The sequence below is a fragment of the Salvelinus alpinus genome, chromosome 8 (assembly GCF_045679555.1).
Source record: "Salvelinus alpinus chromosome 8, SLU_Salpinus.1, whole genome shotgun sequence".
Lineage (NCBI taxonomy): Eukaryota > Metazoa > Chordata > Actinopteri > Salmoniformes > Salmonidae > Salvelinus > Salvelinus alpinus.
In genome coordinates, this window is record NC_092093.1 from 18,594,940 (window position 1) to 18,610,776 (window position 15,837).

Sequence of the window (15,837 nt, forward strand, 5' to 3'; positions counted from 1 at the left end):
AGCAGAGGAGAGAGGAGGGAGGATAGAAGCGGAGAGAAGAGGAGGAGAGGAGAGGAGAGGAGAGGAGAGGAGAGGAGAGGAGAGGAGAGGAGAGGAGAGGAGAGGAGAGAGATGAGGAGAGAGGGGAGTTGAGGAAAGAGGATAGTAGAGGAGAGTAGATGAGAGAGGAGACAGGATGGAAGAGGAGAGAGGAGAGGAGAGGAAAGAGGAGAGAGGAGAGTAGACGAGAGAGGAGAGAAGAGGTGAGGGGAGAATAGAGTGGAGGAGAAAGGAGAAAGGAGGGGAGGAGAGGAGAGAGGAGTGTAGAGGAGAGAGAGAGGAGAAAGGAGAATAGAGGGGAGAATAGAGTATAGATGAGAGAGGAGAGTAGAGGAGAGAGGAGAGAAGAGGAGAGGAGGAGAGGAGAGTACAGGAGAGAGGAGAGAAGAGGAGAGGAGGAGAGGAGAGGAGAGGAGAGAGTAGAGGAGAGAGGAGAGGAGAGTAGAGGAGAGAGGAGTGTAGAGGAGAGAGAGAGGAGAGAGGAGAATAGAGGGGAGAATAGAGTATAGATGAGAGAGGAGAGTAGAGGAGAGGGGAGAGAAGAGGAGAGGAGGAGAGGAGAGTAGATGAGAGAAGAGGAGAGAGGAGAATCGAGGAATGTACTGGAGAGAGGAGGAGAGAGGAGAGTAGAGGAGAGTACAGGAGAGAGGAGGAGAGAGGAGAGTAGAGGAGAAGATAGAGGAGAGTATAGGAGAGTAGAGAGGAGAGAGGAGAATAGAGAGGAGAGGAGAGGAGAGGAGAGGAGAGGAGAGAGTAGAGTAGAGAAGAGAGGAGAATAGATGAGAGTAGAGGAGAGTAGATGAGAGTGGAGGAGAGAGGAGTAGCGAGACGAGGAAAGTTGAGGAGAGAGAAGATTGGTGGAGGAGAGGAGAGTAGAGGAGAGTAGAGAGAGGAGAGCAGAGGAGAGAAGCGGAGAGAAGAGGAGGAGAGGAGAACAGAGGATCTACTCTACTCTCCTATCCTCTCATCTCCTCCTCTCTCTCTTCCTCTACTCTAGTCTCCTCTACTCTCCTCTCTCCTCCTCTCCTTTCCTCCACTCTCCTCTACTCTCCTCTCTCCTCCTCTCCTTTCCTCCACTCTCCTCTACTCTCCTCTCTCCTCTACTCTCCTCTCTACTCTACTCCCCTCTATCCTCTGTTCTCCTCTGTTCTCCTCTACTCTCCTCTCTCCTCTCCCCTCCTCTCCTCATCTCCTCCTCTCCTCCTCTCCTCCTCTTCCCTCTGCTTCTCTCCTCTCTCCTCTGCTCTCCTCTCTCTACTCTCCTCTACTCTCCTCTCCTCCACCAATCTCCTCTCTCCTCAACTTTCCTCCTCTTTCCCCTCCTCTTTCCTCCACTCTCATCTACTCTCCTCTCCTCTCCTCTCCTCTCCTCTCCTCTCCTCTCCTCTCCTCTCCTCTCCCCTTTATTCTCCTCTCTACTCTCCTATACTCTCCTCTATCCTCTCCTCTCCTCTCTCCTCTACTCTCCTCTACTCTCCTCTCTCCTCTTCTCTCATCTACTCTCCTCTCCTCCTCTCCTCTTCTCTCCTCACTCCTCTCCCTTCTAATCTCTCATCTACTCTCCTCTACTCTCCTCTCTACTCCACTCTCCACTCCCCTCCTCTCTTCTCTATCTCCTTTCCTCCCCTCCCTTCTCCTTTCTTCTCCACTCTATTCTCCCCTCACCTCTTCTCTCCTCTCTCCTCATCTCTCTCCTCTCCTCTCCTCTCCCCTCCTCTCCTCCTCTCCTCCTCTCCTCCTCTCCTCCTCTTCTCTCTGCTTCTATCCTCTCTCCTCTCTCCTCTGCTCTCCTCTCTCTAATCTCCTCTACTCTCCTCTCCTCCACCAATCTCCTCTCTCCTCAACTTTCCTCCTCTCTCCCCTCCTCTCTCCTCCACTCTCATCTACTCTCCTCTATTCTCCTCTCTTCTCTACTCTCCTCTCTCCTCTCCCCTCTATTCTCCTCTCTCCTCTCTACTCTCCTACACTCTCCTCTATCCTCTCCTCTCCTCTCTCCTCTACTCTCCAGTACATTCCTCTATTCTCCTCTCTCCTCTTCTCTCATCTACTCTCCTCCCCTCCTCTCCTCTGATCTCTACTCCCTCCTCTCCCTTCTACTCTCTCATCTACTCTCCTCTACTCTCCTCTCTACTCCACTCTCCACTCTCCTCCTCTCTCCTCTATTTCCTCTCCTTCCCTCCCTTCTCCTTTCTCCTCCACTCTATTCTCCTCTCGCCTCTTCTCTCCTCTCTCCTCTACTCTCCTCTCTCCTCTTCCACCCTGTCTCCTCTCTCATCCACTCTCCTCTACTCTCCTCTTTCCTCAACTCTCCTCTCTCCTCATCTCTCCTCTCCTCTCCTCTCCTCTCCTCTCCTCTCCTCTCCTCTCCTCCTCTCTTCCGCTTCTATCCTCTCTCCTCTCTCCTCTGCTCTCCTCTCTCCTCTCTCCTCAACTCTCCTCATCTTTCTCCCCCTCTCTCCTCTCCTCTCTCCTCCTCTCTCCTCTCCTCTCTCCTCCACTTTCATCTACTCTCCTCCTCTCTCCTCTCCTCTCCCCTCTATTCTCATCTCTCCTCTCTCCTCTCCTCTACTTTGCTCTCTTCTCTGCTTTCCTCTATCATATCATTCTCCTCTCCTCTCTCCTCTCTCCTCTCTCCTCTCCTCTCCTCTCCTCTCTCCTCTACTCTCCTCTCTCCCCCTCTCTCCAGTGCTCTCCTCTACTCTCCTCTCTCCTCTACTCTCCTCTCTCCTCCTCTCTCCAGTACACTCCTCTACTCTCCTCTCTCCTCCACCACTCTCTTCAACTCTCCTCATCTCACTACTCCTCTCTCCTCTACTCTCATCTACTCTCCTCCTCTCCTCTTCTCTCCTCTCTCCTCTACTCTCCTCTCTCCTCTCTACTTTCCTCCTCTCCTCTCTCCTCTCCTCTCTCCTCCTCTCTCCTCTCCTATACTCTCCTCTCCTCCTCTCTCTCCTCCTCTACTCTCCTCTACTTTAGTCTCCTCTACTCTCCTCTCTCCTCCTCTCCTTTCCTCCACTCTCCTCTACTCTCCTCTCACCTCTACTCAACTCACCTCTCTCCTCTGTTCTCCTCTCCCATCTTTTTCCTCTCCTCTCTCCTCTCCTCTACTTTGCTCTCTTCTCTGCTTTCCTCTATCCTCTCTCCTATACTCTCCTCTATCCTCTCCTCTGCTCTCTCCTCTACTCTCCTCTCTCATCTATACTCTATTCTCCCCTCTATTCTCCTCTCTCCTCTCCTCTCTCCTCATCTCTCTCCTCCTCTCCCCTCTCTCCTCCTCTACTCTAGTCTCCTCTACTCTCCTCTCTCCCCCTCTCCTTTCCTCCACTTTCCTCCACTCTCCTCTACTCTCCTCTCCTCTCTCCTCTACTCTCCTCTCTACTCTACTCCCCTCTATCCTCTGTTCTCCTCTGTTCTCCTCTCTCCTCTCCTATACTCTCCTCTATCCTCTCCTCTCCTCTCTACTCTCCTCTATCCCCCTCTCCCCTGTACTCTCCTGTACTCTCCTCTCTCCTATACTCTCCTCTCTCCTCTGCTCTCCAGTACATTCTTCTATTCTCCTCTCTCCTCTTCTCTCATCTACTCTCCTCTCCTCCTCTCCTCTTCTCTCCTCTCTCCTCTACTCTCTCCTCTCCTCTCCTCTCCCCTCCTCTCCTCCTCTCCTCCTCTCCTCTCTGCTTCTCTCCTCTCTCCTCTCTCCTCTCCTCTCCCCTCTATTCTCATCTCTCCTCTCTCCTCTCCTCTACTTTGCTCTCTTCTCTGCTTTCCTCTATCATCTCTCCTCTCCTCTCCTCTCTCCTCTCCTCTCCTCTCCTCTCTCCTCTCCTCTCCTCTCTCCTCCTCTCTCCCGTGCTCTCCTCCTCTCTCCCGTGCTCTCCTCTCCTCTCCTCTCTCCTCTACTCTCCTCTCTCCTCCTCTCTCCAGTACACTCCTCTACTCTCCTCTCTCCTCCACCACTCTCTTCAACTCTCCTCATCTCACTACTCCTCTCTCCTCTACTCTCATCTACTCTCCGCCTCTCCTCTTCTCTCCTCTCTCCTCTACTCTCCTCTCTCCTCTCTACTTTCCTCCTCTCCTCTCTCCTCTCCTCTCTCCTCCTCTCTCCTCTCCTATACTCTCCTCTCCTCCTCTCTCTCCTCCTCTACTCTCCTCTACTTTAGTCTCCTCTACTCTCCTCTCTCCTCCTCTCCTTTCCTCCACTCTCCTCTACTCTCCTCTCACCTCTACTCAACTCACCTCTCTCCTCTGTTCTCCTCTCTCATCTTTTTCCTCTCCTCTCTCCTCTCCTCTACTTTGCTCTCTTCTCTGCTTTCCTCTATCCTCTCTCCTATACTCTCCTCTATCCTCTCCTCTGCTCTCTCCTCTACTCTCCTCTCTCATCTATACTCTATTCTCCCCTCTATTCTCCTCTCTCCTCTCCTCTCTCCTCTACACTCCTCTCTCCTCTACTCTCTCCTCTCCTCTCTCCTCATCTCTCTCCTCCTCTCCCCTCTCTCCTCCTCTACTCTAGTCTCCTCTACTCTCCTCTCTCCTCCTCTCCTTTCCTCCACTTTCCTCCACTCTCCTCTACTCTCCTCTCCTCTCTCCTCTACTCTCCTCTCTACTCTACTCCCCTCTATCCTCTGTTCTCCTCTGTTCTCCTCTCTCCTCTCCTATACTCTCCTCTATCCTCTCCTCTCCTCTCTACTCTCCTCTATCCCCCTCTCTCCTGTAGTGGAGAGTGGAGTAGAGAGGAGAGTAGAGGAGAGTAGATGAGAGATTAGAAGGGAGAGGAGTGAGGAGAGAAAAGGAGAGGAGGAGAGGAGAGTAGATGAGAGAAGAGGAGAGAGGAGAGTAGAGGAAAGAGGAGAGTAGAGGAGAGTAAAGGAGAGAGGAGGATATAGGAGAGTAGAGGAGAGAGGAGAGGAGAGGATAGAGGAGAGTATAGGAGAGGAGAGAGGAGAATAAAGGGGAGAGGAGAGGAGAGGAGAGGAGAGGAGAGGAGAGGAGAGGAGAGAATAGAGGAGAGTAGATGAGAGTGGAGGAGAGAGGAGGGGAAAGAGGAGGAAAGTTGAGGAGAGAGGAGATTGGTGGAGGAGAGGAGAGTAGAGGAGAGTAGAGAGAGGAGAGCAGAGGAGAGAGGAGAGAAGCAGAGGGAAGAGGAGGAGAGGAGGAGAGGAGGAGGAGAGGAGGAGAGGAGGAGAGGAGGGGAGAGGAGAGAGGAGAGTAGAGGAGAACAGAGGAGAACAGAGGATAGAGGGGAGTAGAGTAGAGAGGAGAGTAGAGGAGAGAGGAGAGAAGAGGTGAGGGAAGAATAGAGTGGAGAAGAAAGGAGAATGGAGGGGAGGAGAGGAGATAGAGGGGAGAGGAGAGTAGAGGAGAGAGGAGAGTAGAGGAGAACAGAGGAGAACAGAGGATAGAGGGGAGTAGAGGAGAGAGGAGAGTAGAGGAGAGAGGAGAGTAGAGGAGAGTGGAGGAAAGGAGAGGAGGAGAGAGGAGAGTAGAGGAGACTAGAGTAGAGGAGGAGAGAGAGGAGGAGATGAGAGGAAAGGAGAGGAGAGAGGAGGAGAGAGATGAAGAGAGAGGAGAGGAGAGAGTAGGGGAGAGAGGAGTGTAGAGGAGAGAGGTGAGGAGAGAGGTGAGGAGAGGAGAGAGTAGAGGAGAGAGGAGTGTAGAGGAGAGAGGTGAGGAGAGAGGAGAGGAGAGAGGAGAATAGAGGGAAGAGGAGAGTACAGGAGAGTACAGGAGAGAGGAGGAGAGAGGAGGAGAGAGGAGAGTAGAGAGGAGAGAGGAGAATAGAGGGGAGAGGAGAGGAGAGTAGAGAAGAGAGGAGAATAGAGGAGAGTAGATGAGAGTGGAGGAGAGAGGAGGGGAGAGAGGACGAAAGTTGAGGAGAGAGGAGATTGGTGGAGGAGAGGAGAGTAAAGGAGAGTAGAGAGAGGAGAGCAGAGGAGAGAGGAGAGAGGATAGAAGCAGAGAGAAGAGGAGGAGAGGAGGAGAGGAGGGGAGAGGAGAGGAGAGGAGATGAGAGGAGAGGAGAGGAGAGAGATGAGGAGAGAGGAAAGAAGAGGTGAGGGGAGAATAGAGTGGAGGAGAAAGGAGAAAGGAGGGGAGGAGAGGAGATAGAGGAGAGAGGAGAGTAGAGGATAGACGAGAGTTGAGGAGAACAGAGGAGAACAGAAGAGAGAGGGGAGTAGAGTAGAGAAGAGAGTAGAGGAGAGAGGAGAGTAGAGGAGAGTGGAGGAAAGTGGAGGAAAGGAGAGGAGGAGAGAGGAGAGTAGAAAAGACTACAGTAGAGGAGGAGAGAGAGGAGGAGAGGATAGGAGAGGAGAGAGGAGGAGAGAGATGAAGAGAGAGGAGAGGAGAGGAGAGAGGAGAGGAGAGAGGAGAATAGAGGGGAGAATAGAGTATAGATGAGAGAGGAGAGAGGAGAGTAGAGAGAAGAGGAGAATAGAGGAGAATAGAGGAATGTACTGGAGAGAGGAGGAGAGAGGAGAGTAGATGGGAGAATAGAGTATAGATGAGAGAGGAGAGTAGAGGAGAGAGGAGAGAACAGGAGAGGAGGAGAGGAGAGTAGAGTAGAGGGGAGAGGAGAGAAGAGGAGAGGAGGAGATGAGAGTAGATGCGAGAAGAGGAGAGAGGAGAATAGAGGAATGTACTGGAGAGAGGATAGAGGAGAGAAGAGGAGAGAGGAGAGTAGAGGAGAGTACTGGAGAGAGGAGGAGAGAGGAGAGTAGAGGAGAAAGGAGAGAAGAGGATAGAGGAGAGTATAGGACAGTAGAGAGGAGAGAGGAGAATAGAGGGGAGAGGAGAGGAGAGGATAGGAGAGGAGAGGAGAGGAGAGGAGAGGAGAGGAGAGGAGAGGGTAGAGAAGAGAGGAGAATAGAGGAGAGTAGATGAGAGTAGACGAGAGTGGAGGAGAGAGGATGGGAGAGAGGAGGAAAGTTGAGGAGAGAGGAGATTGGTGGAGGAGAGGAGAGTAGAGGAGAGTAGAGAGAGGAGAGCAGAGGAGAGAGGAGAGAGGATAGAAGCAGAGAGAAGAGGAGGAGAGGAGGAGAGGAGGGGAGAGGAGTGGTGAGGAGAGGAGAGGAGAGAGATGAGGAGAGAGGAGAGAAGAGGTGAGGGGAGAATAGAGTGGAGGAGAAAGGTGAAAGGAGGGGAGGAGAGGAGATAGAGGAGAGAGGAGAGTAGAGGAGAGACGAGAGTTGAGGAGAACAGAGGAGAACAGAAGAGAAAGGGGAGTAGAGTAGAGAGGAGAGTAGAAGAGAGAGGAGAGTAGAGGAGAGTGGAGGAAAGTGGAGGAAAGGAGAGGAGGAGAGAGGAGAGTAGAAAAGACTAGAGTAGAGGAGGAGAGAGAGGAGGAGAGGAGAGGATAGGAGAGGAGAGAGGAGGAGAGATGAGGAGAGAGGAGAGGAGAGGAGAGAGGAGAGGAGAGAGGAGAATAGAGGGGAGAATAGAGTATAGATGAGAGAGGAGAGAGGAGAGGAGAGGAGGAGAGGAGAGTAGAGAGAAGAGGAGAATAGAGGAGAATAGAGGAATGTACTGGAGAGAGGAGGAGAGAGGAGAGTAGATGGGAGAATAGAGTATAGATGAGAGAGGAGAGTAGAGGAGAGAGGAGAGAAAAAGAGAGGAGGAGAGGAGAGTAGAGGAGAGAAGAGGAGAGGAGGAGATGAGAGTAGATGCGAGAAGAGGAGAGAGGAGAATAGAGGAATGTACTGGAGAGAGGAGAGAGGAGAGAAGAGAATAGAGGGGAGAGGAGAGGAGAGGAGAGGAGAGGACAGGAGAGGAGAGGAGAGGAGAGGAGAGGAGAGGAGAGGGTAGAGAAGAGAGGAGAATAGAGGAGAGTAGATGAGAGTAGACGAGAGTGGAGGTAAGAGGAGGGGAGAGAGGAGGAAAGTTGAGGAGAGAGGAGATTGGTGGAGGAGAGGAGAGTAGAGGAGAGTAGAGAGAGGAGAGCAGAGGAGAGAGGAGAGAGGATAGAAGCAGAGAGAAGAGGAGGAGAGGAGGAGAGGAGGGGAGAGGAGAGGTGAGAGGAGAGGAGAGGAGAGAGATGAGGAGAGAGGAGAGAAGAGGTGAGCGGAGAATAGAGTGGAGGAGAAAGGAGAAAGGAGGGGAGGAGAGGAGATAGAGGAGAGAGGAGAGTAGAGGAGAGACGAGAGTTGAGGAGAACAGAGGAGAACAGAAGAGAAAGGGGAGTAGAGTAGAGAGGAGAGTAGAGGAGAGAGGAGAGTAGAGGAGAGTGGAGGAAAGTGGAGGAGAGGAGAGGAGAGGAGGAGAGAGGAGAGTAGAAAAGACTAGAGTAGAGAAGGAGAGAGAGGAGGAGAGGATAGGAGAGGAGTGAGGAGGAGAGAGATGAGGAGAGAGGAGAGGAGAGGAGAGAGGAGAGGAGAGAGGAGAATAGAGGGGAGAATAGAGTATAGATGAGAGAGGAGAGAGGAGAGAAGAGGAGAGGAGGAGAGGAGAGTAGAGAGAAGAGGAGAATAGAGGAGAATAGAGGAATGTACTGGAGAGAGGAGGAGAGAGGAGAGTAGATGGGAGAATAGAGTATAGATGAGAGAGGAGAGTATAGGAGAGAGGAGAGAACAGGAGAGGAGGAGAGGAGAGTAGAGGAGAGAGGAGAGAAGAGGAGAGGAGGAGATGAGAGTAGATGCGAGAAGAGGAGAGAGGAGAATAGAGGAATGTACTGGAGATAGGAGAGAGGAGAGAAGAGAATAGAGGGGAGAGGAGAGGAGAGGAGAGGAGAGGGTAGAGAAGAGAGGAGAATAGAGGAGAGTAGATGAGAGTAGACGAGAGTGGAGGTAAGAGGAGGGGAGAGAGAAGGAAAGTTGAGGAGAGAGGAGATTGGTGGAGGAGAGGAGAGTAGAGAGAGGAGAGCAGAGGAGAGAGGAGAGAGGATAGAAGCAGAGAGAAGAGGAGGAGAGGAGGAGAGGAGGGGAGAGGAGAGGTGAGAGGAGAGGAGAGAGATGAGGAGAGAGGAGAGAAGAGGTGAGGGGAGAATAGAGTGGAGGAGAAAGGAGAAAGGAGGGGAGGAGAGGAGATAGAGGAGAGAGGAGAGTAGAGGAGAGACGAGAGTTGAGGAGAACAGAGGAGAACAGAAGAGAAAGGGGAGTAGAGTAGAGAGGAGAGTAGAGGAGAGAGGAGAGTAGAGGAGAGTGGAGGAAAGTGGAGGAGAGGAGAGGAGGAGAGAGGAGAGTAGAAAAGACTAGAGTAGAGAAGGAGAGAGAGGAGGAGAGGAGAGGATAGGAGAGGAGAGAGGAGGAGAGAGATGAGGAGAGAGGAGAGGAGAGGAGAGAGGAGAGGAGAGAGGAGAATAGAGGGGAGAATAGAGTATAGATGAGAGAGGAGAGAGGAGAGAAGAGGAGAGGAGGAGAGGAGAGTAGAGAGAAGAGGAGAATAGAGGAGAATAGAGGAATGTACTGGAGAGAGGAGGGGAGAGGAGAGTAGATGGGAGAATAGAGTATAGATGAGAGAGGAGAGTAGAGGAGAGAGGAGAGAACAGGAGAGGAGGAGAGGAGAGTAGAGGGGAGAGGAGAGAAGAGGAGAGGAGGAGATGAGAGTAGATGCGAGAAGAGGAGAGAGGAGAATAGAGGAATGTACTGGAGAGAGGAGAGAGGAGAGAAGAGGAGAGAGGAGAGGATAGGAGGGGAGAGGAGAGGGTAGAGAAGAGAGGAGAATAGAGGAGAGTAGATGAGAGTAGACGAGAGTGAAGGAGAGAGGAGGGGAGAGAGGAGGAAAGTTGAGGAGAGAGGAGATTGGTGGAGGAGAGGAGAGTAGAGGAGAGTAGAGAGAGGAGAGCAGAGGAGAGAGGAGAGAGGATAGAAACGGAGAGGAGAGGAGGAGAGGAGGAGAGGAGAGGAGAGGAGAGGAGAGGAGAGGAGAGGAGAGGAGAGGAGAGGAGAGGAGAGGAGAGGAGAGGGGAGAGAAGAGGTGAGGGGAGAATAGAGTGGAGGAGAAGGAGAAAGGAGGGGAGGAGAGCAGATAGAGGAGAGAGGAGAGTAGAGGAGAGTGGAGGAAAAGAGAGGAGGAGAGAGGAGAGAGGAGAGTAGAGAAGAGAGGAGAGGAGAGGAGAGGAGAGGAGAGAGGAGGAGAGAGGAGAGGAGAGAGGAGAGGAGGAGAGGAGAGAGGAGAGAGGAGAGTAGAGGAGAGAGGAGAGAAGAGGAGAGGAGGAGAGTAGATGAGAGTAGAGGAGAGAGGAGTAGTGAGATGAGGAGAGTTGAAGAGAGTGGTGGAGGAGAGAGGAGAGTAGAGGAGTGTACTGGAGAGAGGAGGAGAGAGGAGAGTAGAGAGGAGAGAGGAGAAGAGAGAGGAGAGGAGAGGAGAGGAGAGGAGAGGAGAGGAGAGGAGAGGAGAGAGAATAGAGGAGAGTAGATGAGAGTAGACGAGAGTGGAGGAAAGAGGAGGGGAGAGAGGAGTAAAGTTGAGGAGAGAGGAGATTGGTGGAGGAGAGGAGAGTAGAGGAGAGTAGAGAGAGGAGAGCAGAGGAGAGAGGAGAGAGGATAGAAGCGGAGAGGAGAGGAGGAGAGGAGGAGAGGAGAGGAGAGGAGAGGAGAGGAGAGGAGAGGAGAGGAGAGGAGAGGGGAGAGAAGAGGTGAGGGGAGAATAGAGTGGAGGAGAAAGGAGAAAGGAGGGGAGGAGAGCAGATAGAGGAGAGAGGAGAGTAGAGGAGAGAGGAGAGTAGAGGAGAGAGGAAAACAGAGGAGAACAGAGGAGAGAGGGGAGTAGAGTAGAGAGGAGAGTAGAGGAGAGAGGAGAGTAGAGGAGAGTGGAGGAAAGTGGAGGAAAGGAGAGGAGGAGAGAGGAGAGTAGAGGAGACTAGAGTAAAGGAGGAGAGAGAGGAGGAGAGGAGAGGATAGGAGAGGAGACAGGAGGAGAGAGATGAGGAGAGAGGAGAGGAGAGGAGAGAGGAGAGGAGAGAGGAGAATAGAGGGGAGAATAGAGTATAGATGAGAGAGGAGAGAGGAGAGAAGAGGAGAGGAGGAGAGGAGAGTAGAGAGAAGAGGAGAATAGAGGAGAATAGAGGAATGTACTGGAGAGAGGAGGGGAGAGGAGAGTAGATGGGAGAATAGAGTATAGATGAGAGAGGAGAGTAGAGGAGAGAGGAGAGAACAGGAGAGGAGGAGAGGAGAGTAGAGGAGAGAGGAGAGAAGAGGAGAGGAGGAGATGAGAGTAGATGCGAGAAGAGGAGAGAGGAGAATAGAGGAATGTACTGGAGAGAGGAGAGAGGAGAGAAGAGGAGAGAGGAGAGTAGAGGAGAGTACTGGAGAGAGGAGGAGAGAGGAGAGTAGAGGAGAAAGGAGAGGAGAGGATAGAGGAGAGTATAGGACAGGAGAGAGGAGAGAGGAGAATAGAGGGGAGAGGAGAGGAGAGGAGAGGAGAGGAGAGGAGAGGAGAGGAGAGGAGAAGAGAGGAGAGGAGAGGATAGGAGGGGAGAGGAGAGGGTAGAGAAGAGAGGAGAATAGAGGAGAGTAGATGAGAGTAGACGAGAGTGAAGGAGAGAGGAGGGGAGAGAGGAGGAAAGTTGAGGAGAGAGGAGATTGGTGGAGGAGAGGAGAGTAGAGGAGAGTAGAGAGAGGAGAGCAGAGGAGAGAGGAGAGAGGATAGAAGCGGAGAGGAGAGGAGGAGAGGAGGAGAGGAGAGGAGAGGAGAGGAGAGGAGAGGAGAGGAGAGGAGAGGGGAGGGGAGAGAAGAGGTGAGGGGAGAATAGAGTGGAGGAGAAGGAGAAAGGAGGGGAGGAGAGCAGATAGAGGAGAGAGGAGAGTAGAGGAGAGTGGAGGAAAAGAGAGGAGGAGAGAGGAGAAGGGAGAGTAGAGAAGAGAGGAGAGGAGAGGATAGGAGAGGAGAGAGGAGGAGAGAGGAGAGGAGAGAGGAGAGGAGGAGAGTAGAGAGGAGAGAGGAGAGTAGAGGGGAGAGGAGAGAAGAGGAGAGGAGGAGAGTAGATGAGAGTAGAGGAGAGAGGAGTAGTGAGATGAGTAGAGTTGAAGAGAGTGGTGGAGGAGAGAGGAGAGTAGAGGAGTGTACTGGAGAGAGGAGGAGAGAGGAGAGTAGAGAGGAGAGAGGAGAATAGAGAGGAGAGGAGAGGAGAGGAGAGGAGAGGAGAGGAGAGGAGAGAGAGTAGAGGAGAGTAGATGAGAGTAGACGAGAGTGGAGGAAAGAGGAGGGGAGAGAGGAGGAAAGTTGAGGAGAGAGGAGATTGGTGGAGGAGAGGAGAGTAGAGGAGAGTAGAGAGAGGAGAGCAGAGGAGAGAGGAGAGAGGATAGAAGCGGAGAGGAGAGGAGGAGAGGAGGAGAGGAGAGGAGAGGAGAGGAGAGGAGAGGAGAGGAGAGGAGAGGAGAGGAGAGGAGAGGGGAGAGAAGAGGTGAGGGGAGAATAGAGTGGAGGAGAAAGGAGAAAGGAGGGGAGGAGAGCAGATAGAGGAGAGTAGAGGAGAGAGGAGAGTAGAGGAGAGAGGAGAACAGAGGAGAACAGAGGAGAGAGGGGAGTAGAGTAGAGAGGAGAGTAGATGAGAGAGGAGAGTAGAGGAGAGTGGAGGAAAGTGGAGGAAAGGAGAGGAGGAGAGAGGAGAGTAGAGGAGACTAGAGTAAAGGAGGAGAGAGAGGAGGAGAGGAGAGGATAGGAGAGGAGACAGGAGGAGAGAGATGAGGAGAGAGGAGAGGAGAGGAGAGAGGAGAGGAGAGAGGAGAATAGAGGGGAGAATAGAGTATAGATGAGAGAGGAGAGTAGAGGAGAGAGCAGAGGAGAGTAGAGGAGAGTATAGGAGAGAGGATAGAGGAAAGCAGAGAAGAGAGCAAAGTAGAGGAGAGGAGAGAGGAGAGGAGAAAAGAGGGGAGAGTAGAGAGGAGAGAGGAGAATAGAGAATAGAGAGGAGGAGAGAGGAGAGAGGAGGAGAGAGGAGAGAGGAGGAGATGAGATGAGAGTGGAGGAGGGAGGGGAGGAGAGAGGATGAGAGTGATGAGGAGAGTTGAGGAGAGAGGAGAGTAGAGGAGAGTAGAGTAGAGGAGAGAAGCGGAGAGAAGAAAGTAGAGGAGAGCGAAGGAGAGGAGAGCAGAGGAGAGGAGAGGAGAGAGGATAGAAGCGGAGGAGAGGAGAGGAGAGGAGAGGAGAGGAGAGGAGAGGAGAGGAGAGGAGAGGAGAGGAGAGGAGAGGAGAGGAGAGGGTTGAGGAAAGAGGAGAGTAGAGGAGAGTGGATGAGAGAGGAGACAGGGTGGAAGAGGAGAGAGGAGAGTAGAGGAGAGAGGAGAGAAGAGGTGAGAGGAGAATAGAGTTGAGGAGAAAGGAGAAGTGAGGGGAGGAGAGGAGATAGAGGAGAGAGGAGGAGAGTGGAGAGTGGAGTAGAGAGGAGATTAGAGGAGAGTAGATGAGAGAGTAGAAGGGAGAGGAGAGAGTAGAGATCAGAGGAGAGGAGAGGAGAGCAAAGGAGAGCAGAGGAGAGAGGAGAGCAGAGGAGAACAGAGGAGAGAGGGGAGTAGAGAGGAGAGTAGAGGAGACTAGAGTAGAGGAGAGTAGAGGAGGAGAGAGAGGAGGAGAGGAGAGGATAGGAGAGGAGAGAGGAGGAGAGAGATGAAGAGAGAGGAGAGTTGAGGAGAGAGGAGAGTAGAAGAAAGGAGAGAGGAGAGAAGAGGAGAGAGGCGAGTAGAGAAAAGAGGAGGAGAGAGAGGAGAGAGGAGAGGAGAGTAGAGGAGAGAGAAGAGGAGATAAGAGGGGAGAGGAGAGTGGAGGAGAGAGGAGGAGGGGAAAGGAGAGAGATGAGGAGAGAGGAGAGTAGATTAGTGGAAAGAGGAGAAAAGAGGAGAGAGGAGAGAGGAACAGAGTAGTGGAGAGAGGAGTGAGGAGGAGAGAGGAGGGTAGAGGAGAAAGGAGAGTAGTGAAGAGAGGAGTGGAGAGGAAAGAGGAGAGGAGAGGGGAGTAGTAGAGACAGGAGTGGAGAGGAGAGAGGAGAGGAGAGGGGAGTAGTAGAGACAGGAGTGGAGAGAGGAGATGAGAGAGGAGAGTAGAGGAGAGATTAGTGAGGAGGGGAGGGTAGAGGAGAGAGGAGAGCAGAGGAGAGAGGAGAGCAGAGTATAGAAGAGGGAGGAGAGAAGCGAAGAGAAGAGGGGAGGAGGAGAGAGGAGAAGAGAGTAGAGGAGAGTAGATGAGAGAGGAGACAGGATGGAAGAGGTGAGAGGAGAGGAGAGGAAAGAGGAGGACAGAGGAGAGTAGAGGTGAGAGGAGAGGAGAGAGAGGAGAGGAGAGGAGAGAAGAGGTGAGAGGAGAATAGAGTGGAGGAGAAAGATCTGTCATATAACACCTTAAACCTGGAGTGTTGGTATTTGGCATCACAGAGAAGCAGAAATTCATACAGGAAGAGAGAAGTGTGAACGGCACCACAGCCAAGTTATAAAATGGAACATGAAAGTTTAGTTTCATGTACAAATGCATGCTTTGTGTTGACCAAGGTAGTACATCTGACTTTGTCCCCATGCTGTACCACTCATACGGTCTACCATAGAACTGAGAAGGGAAACAGTATTAAATACAATACCAGCAGAAGATGGGGTTGACAAGGCTGTACTTCCTGGATAGTAGTGTAGTGGACAGACATATTTCAATAGTGTATATACAGTATATTATATATACATCACACGCTACTTGTAATAAGACCATGAAATTAGCCTATTAAAATGTATATCTGACTCCACATGATAAAAAGTAATGTGCAAGAGAATATGGTTGAACCATGTGCAACAATTATTAGTCGTTTAGTTGACTAAGATGAAATAGTTGTCATGAGATTGGAATTCTAAATACATGTAACGGTTTCACGAGAGAGAGAGAAATGTCACTTTGGGGTGTGGGTCGTCCTACAGTAGTGGAACACAGAGTGACCACTTGTCATTGGTGAATAATGGTGACATCACAGTACAGTATGGATCCACTGACTCTGTGTTGCCTATAGAGTTGTTTACTGCAATCTGTTACATCTTTCTCTACTCCATTCTCTAGAGCACTAGACAAGCAGTACTTCCTATCAATATGTTTGGGGCTGTTTTTACATGACCAGTCTTATACTGTTGTGGAGTACTGCTGGTTGTCTTGATGGGAATTAGAGTAGTTACATCAGAACTGTCTGGAAACATCAAATCAAGTGTCTTTCTGGACCCAGTCTCAAACCCTGACACAGCATGGGAAAACCCAGTACCCAGGACCCAGTTCACACATCATACAGATGGGACTATTTAACCTGGGACACTAGAGATGACATATTCACTATCAGTGGTCTTGTCTTTAATATCTAATTCAGTAGGAGAAGATCATCCTCTTTTAGTGTATTTAAATAACCCATCATCATCATCATCATCATCATCAGACACAGCAGTAGGTTTCATATCAAATTAATCATTAATCACTAATATTATATCAGGAGAATGAATCATGTTTAATATTCAACTTTAATATCATCACAGATCTTGTGAACTTATTCATATTCTAGGAGCATAACAAGAACACATACCTGAGAATGTGGAGGTGAAGTCAGTGGAGATCTTCACGTTTCCCTCTTCAGTCAGCGTGCACGTCCACTTCCTGTTGTTGTCCTCCCTCTGGAGTGTCACAGTCAGAGTGATGTCACAGGGAGAATGCTGTGTGACCTGGACATTAGTACCTGTTTCAGGCACCCAGCTGAGACTAACTCCTGAGTTGTACCTTCCATGTCCCTCATAGGTGAGCAGAGAACACCGTAACGTCATATCTACATTAGGCTTCAGATCTGTCACTGGTGGGGTAGAGGAGACTGAGAAAGAGACAAAGGTATACAGTACTTGTTGGCTGTTTTCACATAGCATATGA

At 51.4% G+C, this 15,837-nt stretch overlaps 1 protein-coding gene across 1 annotated transcript in view; it reads right to left on the minus strand.

Annotated features, from left to right (window-relative positions):
* LOC139582224 (uncharacterized) overlaps nt 1–15,837 on the minus strand; it is a 31,358-nt gene that overhangs the window by 14,559 nt on the left and 962 nt on the right. The window contains exon 3 of the mRNA XM_071412192.1: nt 15,503–15,781. Coding sequence (XP_071268293.1) covers nt 15,503–15,781 — 279 coding nt within the window. The remainder of the gene's footprint in view (nt 1–15,502; nt 15,782–15,837) is intronic.